The sequence below is a fragment of the Drosophila grimshawi genome, unplaced genomic scaffold, assembly GCF_018153295.1.
Source record: "Drosophila grimshawi isolate 15287-2541.00 unplaced genomic scaffold, ASM1815329v1 contig_44, whole genome shotgun sequence".
Taxonomy (NCBI): domain Eukaryota; kingdom Metazoa; phylum Arthropoda; class Insecta; order Diptera; family Drosophilidae; genus Drosophila; species Drosophila grimshawi.
Genome location: NW_025063240.1, coordinates 13,404,414 through 13,423,672, shown reverse-complemented (window position 1 = coordinate 13,423,672; position 19,259 = coordinate 13,404,414). Strand labels below are relative to the sequence as shown.

Below are 19,259 nucleotides of genomic sequence, written 5' to 3'. Positions count from 1 at the left end.
ATTGGTCAAGGAAATACTGAAATAATATTAAACGAAGAATTGTTTTTCTTGGTTTTATAAAAAGTACATAATTCACATTTTTATTAAATTACAAAATTTACACTTCGTTTGTAATTAGTTGTTCTCTGTAAACAAATTTTTAAACATATTATGGATATGCAATTATGTAGTTTGTAGATTGATAAATTCGTCTGAGCGGAATGATCTAGCCTTCAAAGAGTGAATAGTGAAGTAGTGACTAAGAAACAGTTGAGGAAAAATTAGATTAGAATAGTTTAAGTGGAAATTATTTGCTATCACAGAAATAAAATATACGATATAAAAACGTTATATGAGTATTATGAAAACGCATGCTTGGAGTGCATGAATGTTTGTCAGTGTCCTAATTACGAGATATGAAGCTGATTACATTTACATGGATTGATCATAGTGTACGTATATGTGTGAGTGTGTGTGTATGTTTGATGATGAAGCTGCATTAGCAAAAAATTTGGCTAATTCTAGTACACAGTTTTAAACAATAGTTATGGTCTCTCTCTCTGGTTTTGTTTTTTTTTGTTTTTTTAAATCGTCGTTTCCCGCTTAGTAGTGATGTTCATGATGATCGTGTTGCTCATGGATCTCCTCATGATGATGTACAGGTGCTGTCTTATGGACGACAGCATTGAAGCCATTGTGCTTGTCGGCAGTGTAGTCAACGGTGCGAATGGAACCATCGGGCTCCACCAGAGAGTATTGGCCCTTAACGGTATCGCCATCGCGTGTTTCGTGCTGGGACTTCACATCGCCAGTGTGGAAATCGTTGACGCCATACTTGAAGGCATATTTGGGAGGAGCCTTAAACAGAATCAGAAATGATGAAGAAATTTACATAACTGAATTCCATCGTTTAACTCACATAGTAATCGACATGTTCGTCCTCGGTATGATGTTGCTCCACCTCATAGTGAGGTTGCTCATGACCATGCTCCTCGCCCTGAGAGATGCGCTCCACCTGATGCTCATGTCCATAATCGTGTATGGGCTCGTGCTCTTGGTGGGCCAAATGCTCATAGCCGCCATGGCTATGCTCGTAGTAGTGATGGTCCAGCGGATAGGCGAGACTCAGGCACAAAGCCGACGCAAAAATTAGATACTGCAATTGCATAATTGAGTGTCGGTTTTAGCTAATTGTTTGTTAACATGACTTGTTGAGGTCTCGCAATTAGCGTAAGTTCAAACAACAACCACAACTTTGCGGAAAACCAGCCAACAACCTGCTTTTAACACTCTTTTTTTACCCGTGCAATTTTAATGGAGTGTTGTTCGCGGTTGTTTAGTGGTTTTTACTTTCTGACTGCTTGTTTTAATGATTTGTGGCTTAAATTGTAACATTTACTTAAACTGTGGTTAGTTGGGTTCGCTTTTGCAGTTTTGATTTTTTTGTGTTAAGAGTTATGATAATCTTAAAAATTATTGATTGATTATTAAAATTATTATGTTAGTGGATTAGATTTTAAATAATTAATTTTGGAAGCATTTTTAGTTGTCAGCTGTCATTTAATTTTATTTTACAAGTCCATTTACTTGAACCTAATGCTTGTAGGATATATATTTGATAGGAAATGAATTGAAAATGGAAAATGGAATGTCTGAAACGTCTTCAAGTATTTCCAAATGAATACTTTCACAGCACTTTTAGGCGGATTATATGTAAGTTCTGTTACTCATTTAAATCATTAAAACACTTTAACACTTTTGACATAAATTATATCCTTAAAGGGAGCACTTTAAATAATTGTTCACACTTTTTAGTATCCTTTGAAAACTGTATCCTTTGGCTGTTTGCTCACCTTAAAGGCCATTTTAAATTTTTGTGTGTGTTTGAGTTTTTCAGGGGATCGAAATTAAATTGTAGTTTGATTTTTGTTTGGTTGGATTGGCTTTATCGACGTTCCACGAGCTGCACGCAACAACTGAATAATGTGGTTGCAACGAACCACGGCCGCTTTTATATAGTTAGGAAGAAAGTCCACCGACGAAGCCAACGTCTAAGCTGCCGTCGCAGTCGACGTCGACGTCGGTGTCGGTGTCGGTGGCGCAGTGAGCGGAGCAGCGGATCAGAGATCTGAATTAATGTAAAACAATTCAGTTAGTAACTGTTGATAATGTGGGGCCAGTAACTGTCATTGTTAGGACATTGCCAGTGTGAAGGTGCCTTGGCTTTGCAAATTTTGGTAGCCAGTTAAGTTTACAGTGTTTGTTAATATTTTCATGATATAGTATAGTATATCTATATTAGATTGCCCACGCTCTGCTGCATTTATCTTTCATAATCGCTTGACAGTTACGAATCCCATCATAAAGCGCAGTTTGACCTAAATTTTTGGTTAAAGCTTGCTATGATTTTGATATTGTGGTTGCTGCTGCTGCTAGGCAACTTTTGATCTTCTATCTTTTACTTTTAATGCGCTAATCGTAAATTGTAAATTGAGCATTTTGGCCACAACAATAAACTGAACTATAAACCAACTTTTGTAATATTTAAGTGTTTCTCTTATTGTTGCTGCTGCTGCTGTTGCTGTTGCTGCTGCTGCAGGCCTTTTTCGTTCGATGTATTTTCATTAGCTGCACGTCGTTTAGATTGTACTTCAAATCAAAGTTAAGTGCAACAATAACAGCAGCAGCAACAGCAATAGCAGCATTGAGAAATTTACCAATTATATTGAGTCCATTTTCAATTGAACGATTTTTCGGAGCGCCCCCAAGGAGGTATCTTCAAACTGTTCCACACACTCTTTGCTAATTAGGCAACGGAGCGTATACTCCATGCATTTTTAACAATCAGCTTGGTATGTCAAGCGGTTGTTGTTGGTCTTGCCTAGAAGTATATCTCACGTGTCTTTGATTTGTAAATGTATTGGATTACTCACTATAGACTCACCAGTTAACTATTCCTATCAACTGTAGAACTAAAATACGATTTGGTAATTGCATTGCTTCGAATGTGCTGCAATGAGATGTAATGAGCTGGAATGTAAGTAGCCTTGATGGCAATTGAAATTTACGAATTGGTTTAAACGGGCAAATTGGACTTGGATACCAAGAAAATACGTTTGGGTTTCAAATTTTAGAAAGAAGTTTAAGAAATATATTGAGAATATAACATTAAATTGTCAGCTTAAATAATACACACTTGTACATCAACTTAGTTGACGTATACATAAAATTCTTTGCACATACTTCAAGTTATGCAATCATCTCTTTCGAACCCTATCCCAAATCTCACGTTTTTGGCAATCATCCCAGTTTGCTTGAATTTGTTTACCAATCTCAAACGTATCTTTGCAACATCATCGTCATAGTCATCGTTGCCGTCTCCCACTTTTTATAACCCCAATTCTCAAGATCGAACTCTGTTTACCTTAAAGCGTTTATTCGCGGGTTAATGTTCGTTTTAATACGACCACATTTTTAATTGCTAAATTTAAAGTCGACAACATTTGACAACACGGCAAAGCATGACAAGCCAAACAAGCGAAAAACTAAACAAAAAACGAAAATGAAAATGAAAACACATAAATAAAAAGAAAAAGAAAATACATTTTTTATGATGATTACCAATCCGCAAATCTCGAGTTCAAAAAGCATTTGCTCGTACTACAAGAAATATGGCAAATCAAATAAATGCTTAATTATGGTCGACAGTGGAATATCCACATACATGTTACAATGTGTGTGTAAGTGTGCGTGTGTGTGTGTGTGTGTGTGTGTGTATCGTCGGTGTTGCTGCAGGTGGAAAATATAATGCAAGTCAACATGCGACCACAAGTTGAAGTTGTAAGTTGTAGCTGGAGCTGTAGTTATTGCTAGAGTAGCATGCCAAAAATCCAAGTCTCCTTGCGAGATATTTTGCAATTTGGCGAAGCGACGCAATTAAACACAATGTTGATACAATTTTTCAGTGCTCGGTCTCAATGCAGCTCTTTATTTTCATTTTTTGGCGCGAGGCACATCCACGAAGCGTATACTCTATAATATAAATAATTAGTTGTAAGATATTGTCGTGAGTGTCTGACAATATCTGTTTTAACAGTTATTTTCATTTATTTATAATTCCAAATCTAAAGTCGATTCTCTCATAGTCCCTGAGCTGACTATATCGATCAAGAATATATATATTTCATGCGCTCGCTGCAACCTGCACATTCTTTTTTGATCAACCATATTCTAGTGGAACTATTATTATTAAAGTTGTTTCAAAAGTAAAGCATTAGCTAATGTACTCTAACGGCTCTGCGTTTAGTAAGCATAACAATACCAACAGTTTTTCTATTTAAGTTGATATTATTCGAGTGCATTGTTGTTTGGTTAGCTGCCTATATACAAAAAGTTGTCGTCATCGTTACAAACGGCGCTCACATATTTTCATTTTCATTTTAATTTTGTTTTTTGCTCATTGAAGCATCTCCTGTTCCACGCTGTTGCTTTTACACCTCCTGCAGGTGTTAATTTTTACTTTGATTTTTGGTTGTAGTCAAAGTTTTAGTTTAGCTTCGCCACTCAATCAAATTGCTCTCACGAAAAGTGAAAAGTCAAAAATGGCACAACTCGCCATTTTCAGTTAAACTGTGGGCATGTATAGCAACGCAAGTACCAGCACCAGCACCAGCACCAGCAACAGCAGCAGCAACAGCAGCTGTTGCTGGTGGCAGTGCCCGGCAATTACCTAGTAACTCATATTTACTGTTGGACATACAGTAAATGCATTAAGTGCGGCTGTTGTGCATGTGCAACATGCCTGCTGCTGCTGCTGTTGCAGCCAGCATGGCCGATTGTCTGGCATTTGACTGCCACAGTAACAGCAGCAACATGAGACAAACAACTTTTGCCTCATTGTCTCATATTTATTTAGACTCTGGGCTCCTAACGAGCCGGGCACAGACGCGTGCATCTTTCCAAAGTTGTCGTGGGAATCGTTCGCTGTTGTTGCTGTAATGCTTATCCTTTTATGCAGCCCGCTTGCGCAATATCAGCAACAGCAGCAGCAGCAACATGTTGCTGCTGCACGTAATTGAAATTACATTTCGGGTGCTTTAGCAAAAGCCTTTAGACCATGGCATAATTTTACTGCCTACAATTCATATTCATTGTTGTTCAATTGTTTTTAGCGATTATACACGCATTCCTAATGAGTCTGCGTCTACTCCTCATCTTCTCTAAATGAGCTACGCTTACAACTAATAATTTAAAGTGGCACCCGAGTGAACAAAGATGCCAGCTTATGCGGCGTATGAGTAATATTATATAGATAACAAAGAGGAAGTGAAGATTGAAAAAAGAGTGAATATGGGCAGTCCGCAGTCTTTTTATTGGAATATTTATCAAATATGACACAACCAAGTAAGTCGAAGCAATTTATTAGGATTACGAGCTTGAAAGTAGTATTAAAATGCTATTATTATTATGTGGACATTCGACCTAAACTGACTTTCGCTTTAAAATCCTGTTTATAACTGTAGGTGCAGTATTAATCTGGTGGTCAAGCCATGATTAAAATGCCCTGATTTTTAAAAATCGTATCAATTTAGGCAAACTTATGGCTCTGGGAAGTTTGTCTCATCAATATTAATTTTTTGTATATAATTTTAAATTGCGTTGTTAAAAAAATTGCGTTGTTAATTTTTAATGTAGTGTTATTTCAGGTGTCCAACCATGTAGACGAATCCCTGGCTTTTGAGGAAAGTATCAATTTTGACAAAGTTATGTCAAAAGCCATAGAAGTTTGGAATTTTTACAGGGACAAAGTGGATTATATGCAATCTATTCTAATTTGTATCTGCAGTCGAAGCACAATAGCTCCATTGTACACGTAAGTTGCTCCGAAATCTGGAATCCAAACAAAGCGAAATGTTTGGATAAATTGGAAGCGGTAGTTGTTGGATTGCATTGGAATTCGAATTCAGTTGTCTCGGCTGCTCTCACAAGTTGTCATCGCTGTTGTCGTGTCCAACGTTGACATAATAAATAGTTGCAGAAATTAATTAAATGCAAATTGGCAAATCACATAATCATATCATATGGCAGCTAAGACTCACACACACATACACATTAACATCATGTGTTGCAAGACACGGAAAACTTGCAGCCACCTGAATGCAGCAGCGACTTTAGCTGGAGCTCAGCGGCAGATTTTTCACCACTCGCAAGACAATTTCCAAGTGGCAATTTTCAATTGAAATTAAGTCAGAGTGGCAAGTTATGGTCTAATTATGTGAGCGCTAATCAAAATACTATTTACGACGTAAAATAAGCGAATCATTTAAATTCGAGTGGCGAGTGCAGCTTTCACACATTTCATACATTTCACACGAGGAAACTCTTCGCTTTTAGCCACTTCCTTGGATTGGTCTCTTCTGTTTATGTGTGTGTGTGTGTGTGTGTGCTTGTTTCTTTACTTAGACAATTGGCTATTGGAATGACATTTATGGTCAGACCCTGACTTCCTACAATGAAATGCGCCTAAAAGTTGTTCGAAGTAGGTTAAATGCTTTTACCTTATTTTATCAAGCTTCAGGTTTGGATAATTGACGTAAGTTTTGGAATCAGCTGTGAATGGTTTTTTTCACCTTTCATCTTATTTATTTTACTCTTTTTTTATTTTTCTCTCTCTTTTGTTTTTCCTGTTGGCTGGCAACCCCCAGCGTTTGACAATTAACAACGTTTCAAGCGCGTTGCAACCGGATGTTATGAAATTGACCAGTTTTGCTGGCCCCGTCCTGGCCATATCAAGATTATAAATTTGGTAAATTTATGCAACCGGTGTGTCAAGGAGATAAACTGGCTTGGCTACTCCTCCAATCAAGTTGTCAGCATCGCCTCGTCCGACACATTTTGCACTAATAAATTTGACCAAAACAAGCGATTATTATTCGACAAGCTTACGCGTGCAGGGACGAAATGCGATCAATGTTAAGTTGAAGTGCACCATCAGTTCCACTCCCAATGATATCTTCATTGCGTTGGCCACTGTGCGTATACGTAACGCAGACGTGAAGCGCTCCACGTTACGTATCAGCAGAGAGAAGACTTTCACACCGTCTACGGCTAAGTACTGGGTTCATTTTGCAACTGGCTGACTTAATAATAAGAAAAGAAAAGAAAAGAAAAAAGTGATTACCTCAGCGGTCTGCCAGCAATTAGTTAATGACCAAATATGTATGCCAAATAATGCAGCTGAAATGAGCTGAAAAAAAAACAGCCGAAACGAAATGAACGTAGCAACAATTTAATTAACATACAATAAAACACTTGAATGCATATGAAAGTTGGCAGCAATGCAACTCCCAGCACTCAGTACCACATGCCGCGTGCCTCTTGTGCCGCCACATGCCACTCATTCCACATTTTCCCTCAAATAAAATCAGTGCACGCGCCCCTTGTGGCCATATAACTGAATAGAGTTATGAACGTGGCTAGTTTAATTGGCACACAATCGACAGTCAAAGAGAGTGAGAGAAAGATAGAAAGAAATGTGTATTGTAAAATCCTCAAAATATTACGAAAACTAGATTTTCACACGTAAATAATATTTGGATGTCAAATATTTGGATGTTAAATCAACCGGGAAGACTTAAAAAGCAACGCCGCATAGAATCTGCCAACTATATTGTCTTACGCCTAGGAATATATTTCACTATATATCTGGTAGCTTTGCCAGTTAAAATGATTTTTCTGTTTCGTTACTGATTTAAAAAAAAAGTTTAACTTAGAACGGAAAAAATTAAATAGTTTTCATTGAATACAATTTGTATACCAAATCTAATTCCAATGATAAAATCATATTCTATTTCATCTTACCATTTACTTACTTGACTTTACTTTCTTCTTACCCTTTACTTATGTACAGCGTTAAATCTTTAATTGAGTAATTTTATTAGTAATGAGCTTATAATTATGAATCTTTTCATCAATCATTTATTGCAACGAGTTTCTATTCATACAATTTATATATAATTTCTCCATGGAATTGAACAATAAAAGTGAATGCACGAAAGACATCCGATTGATAGGCACTCACAATCAAGAAAACAACAAAAAAAACCCAATCATAAAAATGTAAAATGTACAATTTATAAATATCGAATACAAGTTTAGCTATATTGTTGTTGCTGGCCGTTGCACAATCCGAAGACAATTCCCAAATAAGAGTCGGGTGAGGCGAGGCAGTGTGCGTGATTCAAATTAGAGCTGCAATGGAATGGAATAATATAATAAATCAGCTTAAATATTCATGAGGCAGTGCAACAATGATGTATAGTGCAAAAAAAAAGAAACACCATAAAGTGAACAAATCAAAATGCAATACATTTCCTTCCGTTTTTGGCAAACGCATTTCGAACGTTTCCTGATGTCTTTTTTTTTTTAAGTAAACTCGAAATACAAATATATAATAATGTTTTTATATAGGTACATATATATATTTGTGGACTTTACTGCCAACCTGTTTGTCGCCCACACTTTTTTTGGCTCAGCTTTTAACCCATAAATTGGACAAAGTCTTAAAATGCCGCCTTTGATCGCTGGAAAAGGTCCAAAAAAAATGCATAACCATCGCGATTAGCGATAAAAGACTTGCTCCAATTTGTGCCTGGCAAACCCGGAAGATATGCGAAATATGCCACAGAGCGGTCCATGTCTATGTAGTCGAGTGTAAATTGTAAATTGCAGCTTTTGCGATTGTTTGTTGGGCTTATGCACTTTTATTCAAATTCTTTTTGCTGAACTACTTGTGCAAATGCCAGCTAAAATGGTTTATGAGTCGCGCGAAAAACTTTTTACGTATAGAAAAGTGAAAGATGTTGCCTGCTCACTCTTACCTAATACTTATTAATCGCTGAAAAGGGGGCGTGTCGGCATGGCTAATGGTTATAGTGGAGCAGCCACTTTTAACAGATTTTTGTGTGCCACATTTCAAGCATTAGCTTCACTCAAATTTGGTAACTGCTCAAGGAATTGACGACGATTTGCCTGAATGATTTGCTGGTACCAGTTGCTCTCGTTTGAGCTGCTGCTAACTAATGGTTTCGGTGTTGGCAACACATTGGTGACTTCAGCTGCCACCTGTGGCGCCTTCTCATCATTATTGGTCTTGGCTTTGTTGTATTTTTCATGCATTGGCTCAGCACTTGTTGTTGTGAGTTCTTTTGCCTTCAGCTCAAATGGCACCACCGGCAAATTGTTGGGCAAAAAGTCTTGCAGTATTTCAAATGCCAAACTGCCATTGGGCTGTCTTTTTAAAGGCGTTCGGCCATTGACTATGTCAAGAGCTGTAGAGTGCAGCAGATCCTCTGTCACATTGATGTTGAACAGGTCCAGACCATGTTGCTTCAGATGATCTGCCACAGTTTGCTCCACCTGATCCACGCTCACATTCAAATGATTTCTGGCATCCCAGCTAACATTTTGAGCTGGCTCCAGTTGGTGCCTATGATTGAATAACTGGGGAAGCTGTTGTGGCCAAATTGTATCCACTTGTTGATCCCCAGGGGAATAACTCTGTGAATGTGCCAAGTATCCGCCATTCTCATCGGTTTTGTAGCGTGTCACCTGTACAAGTCCGTCTTGTCGCACAAAACCATAACTGCCCGCAATGCTGCCATTTTGATAACGGCTCTCATCTCGAAACTGCACATTGCCCGTTTGTGCATCGTCCACCTCATAGCCAAAGGCATACGTATTGGGACCTGTAAGGGATTCATATTGAAGTTATGTTTCACGTTGTGGTATTTATTTGGCCTACCATATGGCTGATGCAGAAAATAGTTGCTCGTTTTGCTCGGCTTGCTTCGATTTTCCTTCAATGTCTTTGAGTATGCTGTACTTCCATCTCCAGGCAGTGACATGGCCAACGCGGCGTATACTTTTGTGCTCATTAGCAGCATCAGCAACTGTAAGAGACGACAAATAATATTGCATACTCTAAGGCAAACAAACTAGAGCTTTGGTTACTTTTAGTAACGGAAGCATGGCTGAAAAGCTTTGCCCAGTTTAACAAGCTGTTTTTGGTTAAGTTTTATGCTTTTCCATTTAACTTAGATTCGTTAAAAAATAGACCAGTTGCCAAATTCATCTAGAGCACAAACCATGATCAGAGAGGCATATGTCCACAAAAAATTGGTTCAGTTTAGAAAAACAAGTGATAAGTTTACTACTTTCGAATCTGTTTTTAAATTCGCTTTTATGTATTTTTGGGCTATAAAATTAGAATAATGTCACAATCCGGTTCAGATATCCTAGTAGTAGAGCTTTTCCTTTCTTTTTATTTACTTGTTTTTAAATATATATAAGTGAATTATGAATGCTGATCAACCGTTTAATTTATGTTTTGAGAAAATATTTTATTTTGAAGTGTACAAAAATTATTTTAGAATTTCAACATTTTTGTAATATTTTCTCAACTAAGTGTTTGCTAGATCACAATGTGTCAATGTTTATATTCATTAAAAAGAAAAATATATTTTGTTTTCTATGCACTTCATTAATAAAAGCAAATATCTATGGTCATCTACGTACTTACAACACGCCATAGTCGAAATAATTTTGACAAAGTTCCCATACTGAATTTTAATGAGATGCGAGACACATTTGATGTTTGCCACTTGCTTTGCTTTGAATATTCTTATCTATGCCTATGTTTATATATCCGTATATCCGGCAACTTGTGCACACTTCCAGTGGCAAAATAGAACTGAAGACACCTTAGACTGTCGGTCAAAACATTATTGAGTGCCAAGAGCTTCGAGCCCCAATTAGAAACCCAATGTTGGCATGCTAAATTTTCTTTCAGCATGTTCATTCAAATTAATATGGTTAATGGAGAGAAGCTAAGCGAAAATAATAGTATTGGTTGTGTATTTTCGTTACCTTAATAATGACATTTGCTTGACCCTTGTAAGTGTTCTGAAAACCGATAAATATAAATTTGTAAGCTTGAGCATCTTTTTTAATTAGATTTTTATTCATTTTTTTGTAGTTTTCTATTAATACATTTTTATAATTCGATAATAAGGTTTTTCGCATTTCGCTTGCTGTTTGTCGTGTTTTGTTTCGTTTTTTAAGAATTTATACAAAATATTACTCAATAAACATTGAGCGTGAGAGACATGTGAGAGTTTTTTTTTTTCTACAGAGACAACATTGATGCAACAATGATTATTTTTTTTGTGATTTTTGTTTTAACATTTATATACATATATATATATTGATATTATAATTAAGCGGCATAATTGTTTATAAATATACAATACACACAAATTGTGAAGAATACTAAATGCAAAAATGAAACTAGATACAAAAGTGTCAGACTGAGAGTGAGTATGTGAGATAATAGAGAGCGTCAGTTGAGCGTTCGAGGGTGATAGATAAACAGAGTGAGTGAACGTGGGAAAGAGAGACAGTTGAGTGAGTGAGACAGTGAGTGGGTGAGAGTTATTGATAATAAGTATGTTTAAAACGTAACTGAATGTCTGAATTAAGAACCAATAATTGTTTTCCCACTTCATGCGTTCCAAGTTATGCTGCTTGTTGCCCAGTGGCTGCCAAACTGTAGTCCAACCGAAATGGCACAAAATGCTCCCGTTGCTTAAATATTAAACAATGTTGACGGAGCTTGCACGCCCCCCTGATGTTGTGGGCGTGGCAGTTCTTGACAGTTGGCCACAGTTTGGCGCAAAGGCATCCGATAGTTGAGCTTACAAAAAAAACTCTACATAAATATATATTACAAAAGTTGAGCAATGGAAATGAAGAGTTTAAGTAATGAGTTTGTTGAGATAGTCAAAGGCTGCACATTAGATTGCACATGTGTTGGTGGGTAGAAGTTCTTTTGGATGCCTTTTGCGGTGAGCATTTACATCTGCTGCAGAAGTGTTGTTCTCGATTTTAACTGGCCTTGGAACGTTTTGGGGTTAACGGTTGATGCTTGGTAATATGGGCGAAAATGGTTACACATAATATGAAACGTTGATTAAATATACAAAATATACATATCTAGAATAACTTTGCCTCGTTTTCTACTGTGCTTTCTGCTGCTGTTTCAGTGTACGCTTGATATAAAACATTATTATCGTTCACCATCGTCATCATCATTATCATCATCAAACTATGATCAAGATCAAGTCATTGCTTTTGTTTTGTTTGTTTGTTTGTTTTCGTATTTCCTTCGTCCATGCCATGCCAGATCAGCCGGGTGCCGGGCAAATACTAATATTGCCCGTTTTCTACTAAAACTTCTTAGCTACATTTTACTTACTTACAAGAAAATTTACATTCATTTTTGTTTAACGATTTTTGTTTCAATGGATCTGTTTTATCTGCCTGTTGTTCCTATATATTGCTGGTGATTGTGGTTTGTGGTTGTTGGGAAAGCACCTTTCGTGACTCGGCGCCTCCTCAGTTTTGTTTAATAGTGGTGCAGTAGAGGGGCATGTGCCAGCACGGGAGCGTGCACAACGGGCGCATGCTGAACGATCTTGGGCGCGGTCTTGTGGACGACGGCATTGAAACCATTATGATCATCGGCAGTGTAGTCCACGTGGCGCACTGAACCATCGGGCTCGACCAGCGAGTAATGGCCTGTGCAATGCGAAGATGGCAATTAGTTAAATAGTTAAATAGTTGTTTATCTTATGGCAAATTTGTTTCATTATGAACATAAACAATAAAATAGAATATGCACAAAATATTTGTTTGGAAAATAATTAAATCACTTTTTAAGATATGAGAAAGTCAAACAAGTATGTTTGTTGCCTAAGTCTTTTTTTCATCAGCAATCTTTAATCTTTAATAAGTATGTTGCCTAAGTCTTTAGTTTTTTTAACACATGATTTAAGTCTTATATCTTTGGTAAGTCTTTGGTATATATAAAGTTTTTTTTAGATTGTTTTAAGGTACGTGATGAGAAATCTAAGCTTGAAATCTTTTGAAAATATTATTAAAGAGCTTGAAAACCAGCTCAACTTACCCTTTACAACATCACCATCACGCTCCTCAGCCTGGGACTTGATGTCGCCGGTATGGGGATCCTTAATGCCATAGTTGAAGGAGTATTTGGGATAGGCCACCGGCTCTGCATGCACAGCATGCACAGCATGAACGGGCGCATGATGCACCTGCAGCAACGATGGGGCATAGTGGCCCAGTTCAATGGGCACAGCTTGAACGGCAGCGAACAGCAGAGCGATGGCAACAAAGTACTGTTTGTGTGTGTGTGTGTGTGTGTGTGTGTGTATGTATTTATGTTTGTGTGTGTAAGGGTACGTGAAGAAGAGGCAAAAAATGAGTCCTTGCTGTATGTTTATGTGATGCGCAGCGTTTTGTTATTGCTTTCTATGCGATATTGCATACCTTCATGTTTCTATTGAGCACAGACGACGACGACGCACGACGCGAATAAAATGGACGAAGGATTCGTTTCAAAAATTGAACTGGAACTGAAACTGAAACTGGCACAACTGTGAGTTTGGATACGGCAAACTAAGACGCTTTGGAGGACCGTTTATAGCACGAAATCGTAAGCTGAACTGATGTCTGCAACGATGACCAAAAGTATTTATATACGCGCAGGCGATGCCAGCAAGCAGCAGCAAGCAGCAAGCAGCCAGCAGCGACGACAACGACAACGACAACGATTCGACTCGAGTCGAGTTGCAGCTGCATGAGGTGTGCATGAGGTGCGGGAGTGAGGGCAGGCAGGAGACGTAGTCATAGACATAGAGTCATAGAGAGACCACGCATGTGCTGGCTCAGATCGCTGCTGCTGTTGATGCTGCTGAAGTTGCTGTTGCTGTTGCAGTTAGAGTTGCTGCTGGGTGCGGCATTTTCTTGGGCTCATAGATTTAAGAAGGCGTTGCGAGCATTTGGTGACTTGGTTTTCGGCAGTTGTGCGCAACTGTTAAGGACAGATAACGCTGCAATTGAAAGTGACACTTTGCATGCGACTTTTGTAGCTGTTTTTTTGTCGTAAGCTGTTTATTTATTGATCGGTGGCGGTAATTACGAGTCACAGTCAGAGGCAGCTTTTAATAGCCACTAAAATAGAGTGCGGTCTCTGCCAATATTATTACCATATCTGTGGCAGTCAGCGGGCGGCGTTATAATAACCGCAACACCAACAACAAGAACAAAAACAACGAACCTCACGTAATTTCATACACGACATTTTTTTGTCAAAAGAACTCTCATGTGTGTGTGTGTGTATGTATGTGTATGTGTTTGAGGAATTTTGGTGTTGCCAAATTTTGATTCTGTTTTTTTTTTTACGCATATTAAGCGCCGCTCGTTTTTCAATCAAAATTTTGTTGTGGCACATGGCAATTTAAATACAAATTGGTTTGTTCTCTGGCTTTAAATATTTATGTTAATCATTTTTTTCTTTAGCCTATGCAGTTTTTTAAACTTACAATGAATGACAAATAAGTGTAAAAATATAGTTTATTTTTTATTGGAGAAAAAATGTACTGCATAAGAAAGGCGAAAGTGTATTTTAGATGTTGATACAGTGTATCTTTTAGCTCAAAAGGATTCTTATTATTATTGTTCTCTGCAGGTTTTGTGAAAGAGAGGAGGAATCCTCGATGCACATCCTGGTAGAATGTGTCGCCTTAATTAGAAGAAGAAGCAGCATCCTAGGGGCGCATGTTTTGAATTACAAAGACATAGTAGACCTCAACCCAACAAAGATCCTCACGTTCGTAAGGGAGTTGGGGCTGATGGAAGAGCTATAGGCTCAGAAGGGGGGCACAATAGATCAAATAGGTCGCGGTGCAGCTTCCCCCCTAATAATAATAATAATAATAATCAAAATATTGTAAGACTAGTGTCAATATTACAATGCACAATAATCATTACTCAACTAAACAGCTATAATCGTATCTGAGGTAAAGTTGATATTAGTTAAGTTATGTTGCTTAACATATTGCATCCATCATTTAGACATGTACGGTCAGACAGCCAGTTAGACACCAAATAGGTATTACCCAATTCATGCCCACATGGGGCGTTAAATTTTCTGTGCCCATGATGTCAAATTTGGACACATAGGCTTTAGATTTTCTTGAAAACGCCCCCACACAGTCAGGCTGCATTGCATGCAACGGGCATGCAACGTGCATGCAACGTGCATGCAACAAACAACAAGCAAACAAATACAAACACAAACACTCAACGACAAAATGTTCTTGCATGACATATCAGAAAATTATTATTATATCTTGTAGCCAAAAGAGCATACAATTGGCCAAAATGATACAAACAAACAGACGTACATGTGCATTGGCAACGATGGGAAAAAAGCGTTTGCAGTCCCACGAAACAAAAGGTGCAAAGATACTTGGCTAGAAAAACTGCACTAAAAGTAACTAAAAGATCATTTGTGGCTCGTAGCGAAAACAGAATCGACTTATATAAAATGACTTTAAAGGCGACACATTTACACGGCACACCAAAAAAACAACAAAAAAAAACTATACAAAGAAAATGCAAACATTTGCCACAGAAAATAACAACAACAAAAGCAACAATTGCAGGCTCGAGGTTGGCAAACAAGTTGGCCGCGTCACGATCGCGATCGCACTTTGGCCGATTTGAGAGACGAGCTTGTGCATGGGGGGAGTGGCGGGGGAAATGGGCCCCCTTTGCCTTTGCCGTTTATTTGGTTAGCTGGTCAGCTTTGTCTTTGCTCAAACGATTGCGCAACAAATGCGCCACAGTTTGAGCGTCATTGCAATAAAGTCTTATTATTTGTGGGGGCGACATCGACGAATGCGTTAATTGCTTGTGCTCAAAGGCACTTGTTTCGACTCTCGACGCATGCCACAAAAATGCAGCCACGCCATGCATCAAACTGGATTCGCACATTGCATATTTGAAAATCAGTGCCTCAATCGTCAACGAATCACAATCGGTTAGCTTTGCCCGTCGCTCGATAAGTAGAACAGAGTTTTAATCTTGATTTATGGGCTGCATGCAAATATTTGGACAATGGTTTATTTTCAACTCTGCTGGCGGTTCACTTGAACATTTAAACGCACTTTGCTTTGCTTTTAATGACTTGTCAGTTGCGCATTGACATTGATTTATGCTCCCACAAATGGTCACTTTTAGAAAGGCAATCAAAGTCGCCTGCACAAATGTAACTTAAGCCCAAAACGAATCAATTGTAAATCGTTGCAGTACACTGCGTATGCGTAATGTGTCATTTCCGGCTAACAAGAGCTGCTCCTCTGCTGTTCAACACTTTGCTTCCCATTTGATGCACATACTTCACGCTTCCTCTGGGAAGCAAGTATACATTTCATTTCCCAAATTGTAATACAAACCACAGTAAACAATTTACACACTCGCAACGTTACCCATTGAAAATGGGTAAAGAGTGGAAGTGATGGAAGCATCTGCGACCCCATGCTGCTACTGGTCTTAGATTATTATAAAATCCTTTAATAATATATAGATATTTGATATAGCCCGCCGCTTGCATAAAGAGTTATGTTGTCTGTGACTATTTGGTTGCAATTGTGGCTAATTAAAACATTTTCGTCGGCATTTTTGCACGTTTGGCCAGACGCATGCCGTCCAGTTTTGGAGCCTCTTCTGTCATTCTAAGCGGCACGCCATAAATCTTCACAAAGTTGCCGCAATGCAGCAACTCTGGGGATGTTATTAGTGAGAGATTGATAGGTTGGAGGAGATACGAGTAACTATACAAAGTATAAATCGGTTGTCAATTAGGCACACGAAGTCCAGCCAAATGCCAAAGAGCTGCCAGCCCAATTGTGTCGCCAACTCAATTGTGAGATTACTAACTGCATTTGGTCACGCTGCTCTCCTCCAACTTTGTGGCGCCTCTAAGTTCGGTCAGTTTCGGTGGTTGGTGCCATTTCGGAATCATTACCGCATCGTCTCAGACCCGAACTTGTTTGATCTCATTTCGATTTGCGGTTTGTTGTGTGCATTGCAGCACTCCCCGTCCCCTCACCATCTATCCCCGTTCTCGTTTTTATATTCGCACATTTAATGCAATTTTGCGCATTTGTGCGTATGAATTAAGCGAGTGACGAAATTGACTCGGCTGCCAGCCTGTTGTCAGTCGACCAGTCTGCCCCAAGTGGAGCAGCCAGCACACAGAAAAAGCCCGAAACCGATTTCAGTTTTTCATTTTTCAGTTTTTCAGTTTTCAGTTGTGTGCCACTTTCCAGCAAAGTCGGCGCTGCCTGGTTGAGGCAATTGCCAATTGCTGCGCCTGATTGATTCCGATCGAACGCAATGGTAAAACGCACACGCTTCGATAGCGACTACGACCAGCTCCAGCCAGTTGGATTACGCAAAACCATTCCCAGCATACAACACCGCAAAATCAATAGATAGATATTTCAATTAGCTTTTGCTTGAACGTGTTTGTTTTTGTTTCTGTTTTGTGAGTGTATATTTTCAGCTTATATAAACAAACTGTTTTTCTATAACACACCAATATTAAAATTAATTACTATTTATATTTCTTAAACATTCTTTTTTTGGTGAGAAAAAAGTTGTACAAATTTTTGTATGGTATGTTTTTGGCTTATGACATAGAATAGGAGAACTCTTCGACATCGTAGTTTATTCTAATTTGCAAACATTTCTATATATATTTTAGGAAATTTGATGATTGGATCTATAAGCAAATTCTATTTGCTTTAAATAGAAGGTTTCCACCTTTTGAGCCACATTTAAATTATATGTTAAATTTTGATAGTCCTCATAAATTATTGTGATATTTTATCGGTACTAATACTCTTCACTATCCTCATTATCTTCCTCTCGCTGCTGACTATGCGTTTTGGCATCCTCATAGCCCTCCTCGCTGCTGCCCTCATATTCCTCATGATCGCCGCCGACCTCCTGCTCACCTCCTCCATCACTTTCACCCTCGTCCTCACCAGCGCCTTCGTCTTGGTCCTCATGCACCTTATACTGGCCGTTGGGCTTTTGTGGTGCAGCGTTCTCATCATCATCGTAGTCATCCTCCTCCTGCTGAGCAGCATGCTCATTCTCATCCTCATCTTCATCAGTCTCGTGACCCACTTCGTTGGCCTGATCGTGCTGCACCTGCTGCTCCACATTGGCGACACCACCGCCACCATCATCATCACTGCCATGGCCATGGAGTCTGGCAACGCCATTCGTGATCACCTCGGCCTGAAAGCCATTGGCATCATCTGCAGTATATTTGACAACGCGCAAGGTGCCATCAGGATCGACTACGCTGCGTGTTGACGTTGTTAATGAATGTGTGAGTGGCAGAATGGCAGCTGCACAACTGCACCACTCACCTGTAGACGCCGCGCACCTCGTCCCCCTTGCGTGTCTCTTTGCGATTCTGCAGCACGCGCGCCTGTCCATCTTCTATGCCATAGGCGAAGCTATATTCGGGCCGTGCCACATAATCGGAGTGCGTGCCACCGCCATAAGCATTGGGCACAGTAACCAGACGCTCTGGCCCCACCACCGGTCCCTCGAAGCGTGTATACGAATATCCAACGGCCGAGCAGTGCGTCAATGTGGAGAAGATTGACAGCGTGAGTAGCAAGAGATGCCACTCAACGCGTGCCACTTCGAACGTAACGCGGAAACACAAACAACAAGTTGCAAATGTTGTTGTTGCCGTTGCTTTTGTTGTTGTTGTTGTCATCATTGCTTTTAGCTTGGTGTTGATTGAATTTGAAATTCAATTTGTTTTTTATTTGCTTATATTTTGCGCCTGCCTCAACAGCGCTTTGGCTTTGAGCTATCTTTAATCCTCGCTAGCGTTTCGCATTTGCCGGAATACTAAGCGTGAAATGTGGCACTTCTCACTTATTTATATATGCCCCAGCTACTGGGGAAAAGGTTTGCGGGCACTGCCACAAACAATCATTTTGCATATTTCCGCACAAATTATGCGCCTCAATGGACACCGCAATCGAAGTGGAACTGGCCAAGAGCGACAGTGATGCGGTCGCCCGATGCCCAAAGCCCAATGTCCGGCGTCTGATGTGAGCTCCATTTGCCAGATTGCACATTTCCTAAAAGCCAAATTTATTGATGCTTTGATATACAACTTTGAAAATTGTTACTTTATTTTTTTATGAAAATAATTTGTGTAATTAATAATAATAAAATGTCTGCTACGATTTCTCACAACTAATATTTTATGACAATTTTAGCTATAATAAAATATCAGAAAAAGGCTTATGGCAATAAAA

At 38.9% G+C, this 19,259-nt stretch overlaps 3 protein-coding genes across 5 annotated transcripts; all 3 read right to left on the bottom strand.

Moving 5' to 3' along the window:
- Positions 1-126: 126 nt before the first annotated feature.
- LOC6557816 (adult-specific cuticular protein ACP-22) lies at positions 127-1,854 on the bottom strand. 2 transcript variants are annotated; one of them, XM_001984330.2, is made up of 3 exons: positions 1,833-1,854; positions 899-1,135; positions 127-837 (listed from the first exon to the last, which is right to left on the bottom strand). In XM_001984330.2, exons 1-3 carry the CDS (start codon positions 1,842-1,844, stop codon positions 583-585), a joined length of 504 nt encoding a protein of 167 aa, XP_001984366.1. In that variant the 5' UTR covers positions 1,845-1,854; the 3' UTR covers positions 127-582. The 2 variants fall into 2 exon arrangements, with proteins under 2 accessions (XP_001984366.1, XP_032598261.1); XM_032742370.1 differs by lacking the exon at positions 1,833-1,854 and having other exon boundaries at positions 899-1,147.
- Positions 1,855-7,929: 6,075 nt separating this feature from the next.
- Positions 7,930-10,737, bottom strand: LOC6558116. Of its 2 annotated transcripts, XR_004365149.1 has the most exons (4): positions 10,559-10,737; positions 9,782-9,929; positions 8,859-9,725; positions 7,930-8,229 (listed from the first exon to the last, which is right to left on the bottom strand). XR_004365149.1 is itself a non-coding variant. In XM_032736908.1 (3 exons), exons 1-3 carry the CDS (start codon positions 10,595-10,597, stop codon positions 8,953-8,955), a joined length of 960 nt encoding a protein of 319 aa, XP_032592799.1. In that variant the 5' UTR covers positions 10,598-10,735; the 3' UTR covers positions 8,430-8,952. The 2 variants fall into 2 exon arrangements, 1 of the variants encoding a protein (XP_032592799.1); XM_032736908.1 differs by lacking the exon at positions 7,930-8,229 and having other exon boundaries at positions 8,430-9,725; positions 10,559-10,735.
- A 558-nt stretch (positions 10,738-11,295) lies between these two features.
- On the bottom strand, positions 11,296-19,028 carry LOC6558518 (protein Ycf2). The gene is made up of 5 exons (XM_032743237.2): positions 18,348-19,028; positions 17,817-18,280; positions 13,387-13,493; positions 13,004-13,235; positions 11,296-12,615 (listed from the first exon to the last, which is right to left on the bottom strand). Exons 1-5 carry the CDS (start codon positions 18,707-18,709, stop codon positions 12,443-12,445), a joined length of 1,338 nt encoding a protein of 445 aa, XP_032599128.2. The 5' UTR covers positions 18,710-19,028; the 3' UTR covers positions 11,296-12,442.
- Positions 19,029-19,259: the final 231 nt, after the last annotated feature.

Excerpts from the sequence above, each read along its gene's own strand:
- LOC6557816 (XM_001984330.2), bottom strand. Across the intron at positions 838-898 it reads ACGAACATGTCGATTACTAT|GCTCCTCCCAAATATGCCTT; the intron begins GTGAGTTAAACG and ends ATTCTGTTTAAG.
- LOC6558518 (XM_032743237.2), bottom strand. The coding sequence starts at position 18,709 with ATGATGACAACAACAACAACAAAAGCAACGGCAACAACAACATTTGCA. Across the intron at positions 18,281-18,347 it reads GAGGTGCGCGGCGTCTACAG|CGTAGTCGATCCTGATGGCA; the intron begins GTGAGTGGTGCA and ends GTCAACACGCAG. Across the intron at positions 13,236-13,386 it reads TGCTCAATAGAAACATGAAG|TACTTTGTTGCCATCGCTCT; the intron begins GTATGCAATATC and ends ACACACAAACAG.
- LOC6558116 (XM_032736908.1), bottom strand. The coding sequence starts at position 10,597 with ATGGGAACTTTGTCAAAATTATTTCGACTATGGCGTGTT. Across the intron at positions 9,930-10,558 it reads TATTTCGACTATGGCGTGTT|TTGCTGATGCTGCTAATGAG; the intron begins GTAAGTACGTAG and ends CGTCTCTTACAG. Across the intron at positions 9,726-9,781 it reads TTTTCTGCATCAGCCATATG|GTCCCAATACGTATGCCTTT; the intron begins GTAGGCCAAATA and ends AATCCCTTACAG.